This window comes from Styela clava, chromosome 8, assembly GCF_964204865.1.
Source record: "Styela clava chromosome 8, kaStyClav1.hap1.2, whole genome shotgun sequence".
Classification (NCBI taxonomy): domain Eukaryota; kingdom Metazoa; phylum Chordata; class Ascidiacea; order Stolidobranchia; family Styelidae; genus Styela; species Styela clava.
Window position 1 is genome coordinate 14400732 of NC_135257.1, and position 11403 is coordinate 14412134.

Sequence of the window (11403 nt, forward strand, 5' to 3'; positions counted from 1 at the left end):
TGTATAACAGTCGAGAGTTGGACTCAAGATCATCTGCTAAAACTATAACATAATTATGGTTTTTAGAATATATATCAGGCATTACCAACTCACAGAGATGCTACTCACTAAAAATCCACTCGATATAATAAGGTCAATAATAAACTTAAAGAATGATCCTATGTAAGAAAATCTATGGATTTTATCCACGTTAGTTTAGCCCATATTTACCGGGAAAAGTAAACACGACGCGAAGATGTGAACATTAACAAAATCACGTTGCTCAATCGCTCGCGACGTCAGTATGAAAGGAACGTTTTCAGCATCCGCAGCTGCTATGGATAAAGCGCCTTTGTTTGAGATATCTGCAGTCAGAATAGGAGCTCGATAGTCCGTACCCCAAACGTCTGATTCGGGGTTTTAAAATTGATACTTGGACGCAGCCTTTGTGAAGTGTAAATCTTAAATAAAAACTGACTAATACGCAACCAATATTTTTCGAATGATAATATAATTACGTCGGACTTTATGTCGAAGTATGCATATTTCCTCTTGGTTGCGTATATAAGTCAATGCTTCTAATGTTAAAAACGAAGAAAAGCTTGATTGCAAAGTTTCGTATGCATTTCATAAACTTTTTCCTCGTTTAATTAGAATAACAGTTTATGTTAACAAATAGACAATTCCCTCAGGCCTCAGTATCAGCAAACATTTTTGTGACAGATTCAAATCGCAACTTAGATTAGGAACAGGTGACAATTTCGTTTGAATAATCTTAATTTTTTTTTTGAGTCAAAATCATATTTTTATATTTGAAAAGTTCAAAATATTTCCCATCTCAGTTGTTTTCGCCGTAGGCTTCGACACTAAGTAATCAGCCGATCGTTCACATGTTGGTAAAGTATTTATAAATGGCAGTCTTCAAGCAATCGAAATCTGATGCCAATTTCCTTTTTTTCGCGAAAATCCAATTAGTTGACATTAACGTTATTCCCAGAACTCGATGCTTGTACATGTATAAAACTACAAAAATCAAAGATTATCTATGATTAAAAGTTGATCACAGATTGTAAGTTTCAATTGGACAATATTTTTCTGTAAATAAGGCTTGGAATTGAACTCCAAATTTGTCACGTACACTCCAATTTTAACTTTGATTCGGGTGCTCTGGATGTTTATATACAGCTGTGTCAAATGAACTAAGGGTTGATAACTAGATGAAATAAAAAACTACTGAAGAGCACAAATTAAGTACAATTGAGTTTACGTAGCTACGTGTTGGATGTTTCTGAATGATGATTAGAAATCTTGTTATCAGGAAACAGTCTTTACAGTGGATCGACGAGTAACGCTCTTCCAGCACATAAATCAAGACTAGCGAGTTTACGTAGCTACGTGTTGGATGTTTCTGAATGATGATTAGAAATCTTGTTATCAGGAAACAGTCTTTACAGTGGATCGACGAGTAACGCTCTTCCAGCACATAAACCAAGACTAGCTATGGGGAGCCGAGGATGGAATCCTCTGAAGAGAAGAGTCCGTTGCAAACTACAACAGCTATAAATAGTACTAGTAATAGTATATATATATAGTACATTTGTGGTGCTATTAAATAATTGTTAAGCGTTGTCAAAAGGTGTAAAGAAAGTCTTTCTAATATTATATCAACTAGATTTAACGGGAATGTACCGATACAAACAATTTAATGTACAAATAAACTCTTTTCTAATGGCTACCGCTTATCACAAATTAGGCATGCAGTACCTTGTACAAGCATATTTTCTCTCTCGCCAAGCGATTTGTTGGAGGCAGAAATTAGGCAAATTTTAAGCAAACAATCATGTGTATCCATTATAAGTAAGTCTAATTATTGTTCCGAACCACTAATCTCCACTTAACCCCTAAATATACAGTTTATAGTGGACGCTGTATTGATTTGGAGTTTTGAGAGATGAATTTTCCTTGGAATTTGTCCTTGTAGATTTGTATAATCTCTGCAATTGTCATATACTATAGTATGGCAAGATTTTGAAAGCTTAGAATCTAAATAAAATAGATAATATTTTGGCGCTTTGGCCGATATCGACACCCAATTTCGTTGGTGTAATTCGATCGGATTCATCGTTAGAGTTCTCAATTTTCTCAGTTGTAAACTTTCACATAAACAAATAGTTACTATGACATCCAATTCAGAAGAAAAGGAGTTGTCAGTTATTGATTACGTAATATTTGCTGGGATGCTCGCAGTATCTGCATTGATTGGAGTTTTCTACGCGTATCGTGATAGAAAGTCAAAAAATGGGACAAGAGGATACCTGATGGCAAACAGGTAACTGCTTTTTATTATGGATGCACTCTATTTTATGGCATCGAATATAATAGGAGCGTGTCCAAACAATTATTTGTTTAACGGAACGACAAATGCACTCGCCGTAAAGTAATGTGTCTACAAATGACTTTTGTGCATATCTCGGGACGCATTAAAATCACAAAAGTTGCATCTGAATTTAAAGGAAATTAGTTTCTGCTTTTTGTGCCCATATTCCATTTGGAGGAATTTTATTTTGCACATTTGTTTTATTTTTTTATGGAGATTTTGTGTGATTCATAGAATACAAACAAATCATGTCGATCTATTTTTTCAGAAAGAATAATAGTTTGTTCAATTAGAACGCCTATTACCTTAACCAGCCTCGATTGACCAGCAACACGGGAGTCCAAGTCCCAACCCGCGAACCAAAACATTTGTTGCGGGCGAGAAATTTTTCTCATAAAAAAAAAATTCGCAAGCAAGACACAATTTTTTTTTTCAACCACAAACTAATATGTCTTTGCCAATGCGGTCCACTCGAAAACATCTAACCAACTATACATTGCACTCTCTGGGATTACAATATAATTAGAAAAAACACGTATTTTTGCATTAGTAGTGTAAAGACTAAGTTAGTTGTTAGTTTCTATCATTTGTTGGATTTTGTGTAAAACTAATTACTTTATAAATAACTTGATATGTGTGTGTAATATCTTTCTTGTTTTACTCAAGGTCGATGGGGGTTATTCCAGTTGCAGTTTCCCTGGGGGTGAGCTTTCAATCCGCAGTTACTGTTCTTGGAATTCCCGCCGATGTTTATCAATTCGGTATGATGTATATATGGTGAGTTTGCTTTGTATTTCAAAAAATCAAATAAAAAGTTCAAAAACAGGTTTTTATTTGAAGATGAACATAATGTCACAGCAATTCTAAGATTGCATTAATTTAATAGAAAACTTTTTTCTGCTAAAAGATGTTCTGATTATATAAACTGTCACGTGTCAACATCAGCAGGACTACGTTGTTCACATTTTTACGTTTTTTCGTGGATTTTCATGTCTTATACCAAGGGGGGCCTGCTTTCGACTGATCGTTAGTAAGGTCATACACAAAACCGAATGAGCACTGAATATGCAGATAACTGCACACACACACATACAAAAAAAAATTTCACCGCTGCCAATAAACTCGGCTGTGTGAGCGATCTCTTGATGAAATCGACACAAAATTTGTATTTTTTATGTTCCATTTAAGTTGGTAATTTGAATATGTAATTGTAAACGAAGTAAAAAGTTTCATTTTATTTAAGATTTATTCAAATTCTTCAATTCAGATATATGGCCTGCATAATTTTTGATCGTAAGTGTTGAAAATTTCTTAAATTAAAAATATCCAAGTATCCTTGTATTATCTAAATGTGAAAAATCAATATTCTCAAACCATAAATGTTATATGTCTGCACAAACTTTAGTATCTAATTTACAATTTCATCCAAGCGCGAGTCTTCGCTCGTTTGGTATTAGAAAAAAATGTGCATTCTGGTGCCATTGCGAATGGAATTTGTCATACTGCTCGCGGAGTGAGACAATAACAAGAAATTATTGTAGGCTAGTTGGTAAGTCATTTCACGCGATATTCGGCAAGTTCATTATTAAACTTTGGCAGCGGCAAAACTTGCATTTGTTACGTAATAATAAGCTCCATCGGAGTTGCCCAAATAATGTATGTGTATATTGTATTTTGCGCATGTAGAGGACTGTATTCTTCCTATTTTAAAACACACAACACGCACTGCATGAAACTGATTGGAGGCAATTTTTTAGGGTATGTCATTAAATTCACCAAACATCCGGCGCGATCGACGTGTTGGCCGCCCCTGCATACGAAAGCAGTAATGAGATGCGGGAAGTATAGTAGCATAAGTCTGTAGATAACCAATGTGTTTTCATTTATTTGTTAAATTAAAACCGATTTACTACGTTTTAACGAAAACTGTATTTCTACTCAACGTTGAACAGGTCGGTGTTAAGTTTGATTCTGGTGACGATAATAGTGTCAACGACATTCATTCCTACTTTGTATAATCTTGGAATTTCAAGCACATATGAGGTAGTTGTATAAACCTGTTATGAATTTGTGGATGCTTCTCAATTTATTTCAATCTATGGTTTTTTTTTTGTGTATATTTATTAGCAGCAGTAGTATTTTATTAAGTAATGCAATGGATTTTGCATTGCTGTCGATTGCATGGATCAAATTGGAAAGTATGTTGTTTGAAATAACTGAAATGTGTTGTTCCAAACATTGATGATGGATGCAGACAAGTAGGCCTATATTGAGGAAATCTACGTATTTTTCGTTGATTTTCTGTTGTGAAAACATTGTAAATAAACGAGATACACATCCCTAACAGCGGTTAAAACATGTCTAAGCTGTTGACATATACATGGTTTTGGCGGATTATCTTTCCCAGTTCCTATGTCTTAGTATTTAATATAACGCAATTAACTGTTTAGCGTATAGCTAAATCCGATTACACACTATCAAATTTAATTTACAATCTATCATTATATATACAATATTTTAGTTTCATACTGCTACAGGCTCGCAAAACATAGTGGATATTGAAAGCAAATTATATATACTAATTTATTAATCCAACAGTACTTGGAGAAACGATACAGTAAAAGCATGCGACTCATTACAACAGGGATATTCTTATTGCAATATTTTTTATACATCGGAATAAACATATATGGGCCATCGTTAGCACTCAGTGGAGGTAATATTTTACTAACATTTTATATCAGTACTTTATAACTTTGATTTTTTTGCAAATTTTAATCGTGATTTATTGTCAGATCTAATATGATATTATAAATAGTTAAATATATGTTTGCCATGAGAGCATGCTTCTCACAACAATACACCCGTTTTCTGGCTTTTATAACTGAAATGTCCGCTACTCAGACTTCTGTCTTCCATAACTTGGATCGCATTGTGTCGAAATCCTAATGCTAGCACACAGAAAAAAAAATGGAGAAAAACGCTACAACTGTCGATTTTTTTTTTCTGTATTGTGATTCAGTACATTTTTCTTTTCAGTGACTGGGTTAAGTTTTCTATCGGCTATGTTGTCAACTGGATTAATCTGCACATTCTACACAACGCTGGTAAGTTTGATAAAGACGAAAGATGAAACCATGAGCGTTTGAAAAATGTGTGGGCTCACGAATTATGTAGGACTGGATGTTATGTCGTCACTATTCACTTTGTACTTAAATTTACTGGAAAATTTATATTAAAACTAATCTCTTAAGGCACCGAACGTGATTTAGGATGAGATAGACAACTAAAAATAAGTCTAAATAAATATAGCTTTGCAAGTGTCGTATACTAGCTAGTTGGAATATTAAATTGAATAAGATTCGTCCATCTATATATTAACGGCGAATAAAGAATACTAACATGTAGTATATTTTTTTAAAAAGGGTGGATTAAAAGGAGTAATATGGACAGATGTATTTCAAGGTTTTGTTATGTTTATTGGAATGCTGACATTTATTATTCGAGGTTGCTTTGTCATGGGTGGAATTAGCGAAGTTTGGAAGATTGCTGAAGCTGGAGGACGAACTGATATATTGAAGTAAGTCACAATCGCTGTCTAAAATTTCTCTTATCATGAGAGCGGTGTTTTAATTCAAAAAATAAGTAAAATTCAATTTCAATCTATGATTACCAATATTGATATGACGTACCTGTATCGGAAATATCGGACGGAGAGATTGATCAGTTTCGAACATAAGATAACAATCACTACATCGAATCGAGATTGAATTTTAATGTTTCAAATTTGATGATGCTCACAACCAGAAGATTGGAAATGATGTGAATACGTGTTCTTAAATTCCATATATCATCGGAAATATCAGAAATGAAACTATCGAAAGTTTGGTATCGGTAAAAAATATTGGTATTGAATTGATTCCATAACTGTATTACAAAAAAAAATTCAGTAAAATCCCAAATCCACGGACTATTTTATGCTTGAAAACAGTTCACGGGTATTTTGAACAGTAATTTTTACCATATTTGTGATAACAAATATACCATATTTTTTAGTTATGTAACAAATTGGATTTGACAAATTGGCCATTACAACGTATTTTTTAGTAAATTTAAACAATACAAAGTAAGAAAATAATCTTAATCGTGGTTTGGTTTTCTTTGCAAAATATTTGAAAAAAACGTAACACACGAACAGAGAAATTGTATCAAAAAGTAATCATGTTGTTGTTTTTCCTATTTTTAAAGGTTTGATGTAGATCCAAGAAAACGATATACAGTGTGGACAGTTGCTGTTGGTTCTATCATTCTTTGGATTGGAATTTTTGGAACAAATCAGACTCAAGTTCAAAGATATTTGAGTGTTAAATCGCAAAATAAAGCAAAAAAGTGAGAAAATAATATTTTCACATGAAATATAAAAATTGAATATACAAATGTCCCTATGTTATATACGTGTCGCAAATTCCCTTTTTACTGGTTATTACTGTGCAATTATGTTAAACAGATCCTTATATTTGGGAGCCACAATTATTGCAATGTTCTCTACCTTAGCTGTGTCTTGCGGACTTGTGAGCTATGCTTATTATCATCAATGCGATCCAATATCGGCAGGTTGCATCGATATAAGAGATGAGGTAAAGGTTTTATCTGAATCCGATTTTTTTGTGGTACACTATACGGAGGTGTTGAACTTATGCATACTTTACTTTTAAACAGCAGGCATGATATCCATCAAGGTCTGTTTCCCCGATTTCTGAGCAGATTACAACACAATGGCGTATGTTTGAAACCCAACGTCTTAATAATCCAAAAACGAGAGGAATCCTATGAAATAACTCTAAGAGCCCATCCGCCACACTGTAGCTCATTTTTAACGAATTTATTATAATTTAAACGCCGATTGAAGCCGTTTGCTAGTTATTACGATATTATTATCCGGAATCAGTCACTTGAATCTTATTGTGAATAAAAGGGAAATATTTCCGACTCCGCTTTTTTTCTTTAAAAAATTATAAACTAAATATTGCTCTTACGGAAATTAACATTAGGCTATATTTCCAGTTGATGCCGTATGCAGTGATGGATTTGTTTCGTGGCATGCCCGGAGTTCCTGGATTATTTCTCGCCTCTGTATTTTCGGCTAGTTTGAGGTTTGCGATTCATTACCTGGTATTATTTAATAAAATCTAAGTTCATAATAATATATTATTGCGAACTTTTCGACACTCGAGATTTACTGTCAAGCATTGTACACTCTTATGGAATAACATTCAATAATTTTATACTATTAATTTGGGCTTGGTCAGATTTATATTTTTTTTTTGAATACAAATGTTAGCGTATTTGCATTTTCAATTCAAAAAATTTGATGTATGATAATCTCATTTGCAGCACTGTATCATCAGGATTGAATGCAATGGTAACAGTAACTGTGGAAGATTTTGTCAAACCTCACACAAGATGGAGTGAACGGAAGTATACATGGTTCTCTAAAGGTAGTTAGTTTTCAATAAAGTATTTTTATGGTTTCAACAAAATATTACCTATATATATGAAGATAAATTCGTACAGGTGTCATTTTGGAGTTTTCATGTAACATGGATGGTCGACGTGATGATGTTTATGTTTAGGTTGTTGAGTGTCTACATTAGCTCAAAATATGATAGTTGTATATTGTGATTGCCCAGAACACATATATTGTGAGATATTTACACCGTAGCCTAGAACAGTGTTCTCCAACCTTTTTTTATCGTGGTATACCTTTTACAATTTTTCAAGAACTTTGTATACCTTACAAATACCAATGTTTTTTTAGGGCTTAAACAAACATTAAATTTTAAGCACATATTGTACTACAATATCATTATGCAATCTAATAGGGCAGTGTCCGCAAGTTATAAATTTGACTGACGGCTTTAGCGTCAACGGGAATAATGTTCAACGTAAATCAAACGAAGTGCATGGCAGCCGAAATCACCAACCAAGACATGTGACCGCATTATCTATATAATATGTTATGTAACCATGTGCTCACGTCGGTTCTTTGCGTGAATGAGATTTTATATTTCATGTGCGCCGCATTTGCATTGCTGTCTCCGCTTGAATATTTTATAATTTATCATATTAGAGTTTAGAATCCCTGATTCAGGCTGTACACCCTTTATTAGTTGTATACCCAACTTATGGTCCGGTATACACTTGGGTATACCGTATATCCGATTGAAGAGCACTGGCCTAGAACAAGTCTAAAAAATTATCCAGTTATTGGCAAAAAAATATTGCTTTTTAGGATCCCTAGAATATTTCCGGCATACGGCTCGCAATGTGTTACGTTCTAAGCAGCTGGGCTCACATCGAAATTTCTAACGATTCCAATGCTTCAAACACGATGAAATGGCATACAGTATTCTTAATTAAAATGAAATTGTTCATTCATTTTTTACAGCTTTGGGCATTATTTACGGTTGCATGGCACTGGGAATATCCTTCCTCGCATCAGTACTTGGGGACATAGTATCAGTCGGAATTGCAAGCGTCAGTGCCTTTCTCGGTCCAAATCTCGGAATATTTCTTCTCGGAATATGGTTTCCTTTCGCGAATAGTGTGGTAATTTGAATACAGTTTACAGCATGAATTATATAAATTCACTGATTATATATCTAAATATTTATCATTGATTCAAAACATAACAGAAATATTGAATCACTCGTGAACGTTGATGTAGCCTATTTATGTTAAACCGATATATGGATGGCCTCATTACTACCTATGGTTTGTGACAATTTAAAACATGAAAACTAAGTATCAATTTTTTATATTTCAGGGAGCAATATGTGGGTTTGTAAGCGGCATAATCGTGACAATGACTTTATTTTTTGGTGGACGAAGTTTAAAAAAAACAAATTCACTCATCGGAATGCTTGATGTGGGATTATCACACTGTCCAGGTGATTGCGGGTACATGACTTTCAACAACGTATCCTACACATTTGAGGCAATGAATCCGGCTCTTACAACAGCTACATCGACATATGAAGCTATATCAGCCGCAAGCGAACCTGAAATTGATTTTACTCCGATGGAAAACTTTTTCGCGCTTTCGTATTTTTATACAGCATCAGTAGGGATGGTCGTTTCATTGTTTGTTGGAATTATTGCAAGTTTGATGTCATGTAAGTTTCCTTTTTGAAAATTTACTTTTCCAAATATTTCAATTATAACACTCCTTTGCAATCCGCCGCAACGACACATCTCTCATAATTTAAAGTTCGTACACTACATTTAGAACAAGTTCAAGTGAAATCCAGACAGAACAGTATTCATATGCCTCAGCTGAGCAAAGAGCACACTATTCTTATGCTATTTTTGCTTTCCTATGCATTTTCTGGTCTTTACTTATCGCCGGATGAGAACAGAACAGGCCTAAGTCAAAATTTTGAGTTTTGAGAAAATCGCAAAAAACAATTTTGAATTTTGGTATTTTTGAATTTCTAGATATTCACACTAGGTAAAAACCTGAGCTCTGGGTATTTCTCTCTTCTTTTTTTTATCCTCCATGAGGGACTTTTGCCCATTATCATTTCAACAACTTCTGAAATTTTTTTATGGGATGTAAGGTAAAACAATGTGACTTAGGCCTAAGTTGCACTGAACAAATTCTTGGGGATGTAAGTTTTGGACATTTTATTTCTAATGCCCATTCCATCATATTGGGACTCAGGCCTATTCTGTTCTTTAACTTCTACAAATAGTAGAAGAAGAATAGTAGAATAGTACAAATAGTAGAATATATTATAGCCCTAAGTCCAGCTATATGTTTTTTATTATCGAGATATTGAACACCATTTTGTAGACTGTAGAGCATGGCTCAAAACTCCAAAATATTTAAAAAAGTGGAATTTCAAAAAATGTTACTTAGGCCCCTTCTGTTCCCATCGGGCGAATTGCATCGGAATAATTACTTACTACTCGGCAAATACCATGATACGGCAACTTACTTGTTATAAATTCTAGCATGTTTCTTTTAATTCAGGTGGTTGGCGTCAGAGGCATACTGTTGATATTCAATTACTTCGTCCTCCATTTGAATCCAATTTCTTTTCTTGTATTCCCGACAATATTCGATCTTATCTACGTTGTGGAATATATTGGGAGGATCAGCAAAATTATTCTAAGAAAACGGACAGCATTGAACGAAAGGCACTCAACGATGATAATAAACTCGATGAAAAAGTATAACAGCGATATCCTAACTATATTTTGATCAATAATCTACAGTCGTGTCTTTATATTTTTTTCACCTTCTTCGATTCTTTTATAACATACCACGAGCATCACATGTATACATACTTTCATATATTCTGTCGTAATCTCTGCTCTTGTATCCGGCTTCTAACGTCTATGTATATGATCTAAAAATAGATCGTTTAAATTAGAATGACCATTGACCGTCAGTAGAAATATCTGGACTGCAAAAGCGAATTAGCCTGTTCCTTGAATGCTTCTTTTTTAATTGCTCCTTCCGTCATGATGTTATGACATAATCATTATTTTGATCTTAGTTTTTCAGACATTGCGTTTCCGCGTTTTAATTTTTTCTGGCAAATGATTGCATTAATAAAAATTTTCGATACATCTTCCTAAAACATCTTCGGTATCTCTTTCGTGTTACAGCTGTGTGGACTTCATTTTATTAAAGTTTACCCTACACAGAGTACCCGGGCACCAAATACTCCATGAAAGACGTGTAGCCTACTATCAGTACGAGATATTAATTTTTTGTTGTGTTCGTGCTGCATTGTTAAGATAGTGTATGTTGTCAAGTTAATACCCATAAATTCACAGGTAATATGACGGGAGAAAATAGTCAAAGAACATCTAGAAATCAATTATGGTGACGATTAAACTAGAAAATTCTCTCTGCCGGCACTCTAGCCAGAAACAAACAAACAATGCTACATGCAGTAGACTGATAAATAGTGAATAAATAGCTTACTTGGCGTTGTGTAATCACTGTAACTTCCCTTTTAACGTGACCCGGTAGC

General features: G+C 34.0%; 1 protein-coding gene across 1 annotated transcript; it reads left to right on the forward strand.

The window, feature by feature from the left end:
• Nucleotides 1-1898: 1898 nt before the first annotated feature.
• LOC120346638 (sodium-coupled monocarboxylate transporter 1-like) lies at nucleotides 1899-11017 on the forward strand. Its single transcript, XM_039416405.2, has 13 exons — nucleotides 1899-2308; nucleotides 3023-3133; nucleotides 4309-4399; nucleotides 4955-5072; nucleotides 5396-5463; nucleotides 5782-5936; nucleotides 6605-6745; nucleotides 6864-6993; nucleotides 7421-7509; nucleotides 7751-7854; nucleotides 8805-8965; nucleotides 9183-9531; nucleotides 10392-11017. The coding sequence occupies exons 1-13, from the start codon at nucleotides 2157-2159 to the stop codon at nucleotides 10595-10597; spliced, it is 1875 nt and encodes a 624-aa protein (XP_039272339.2). The 5' UTR covers nucleotides 1899-2156; the 3' UTR covers nucleotides 10598-11017.
• The last annotated feature ends 386 nt before the right edge of the window (nucleotides 11018-11403 follow it).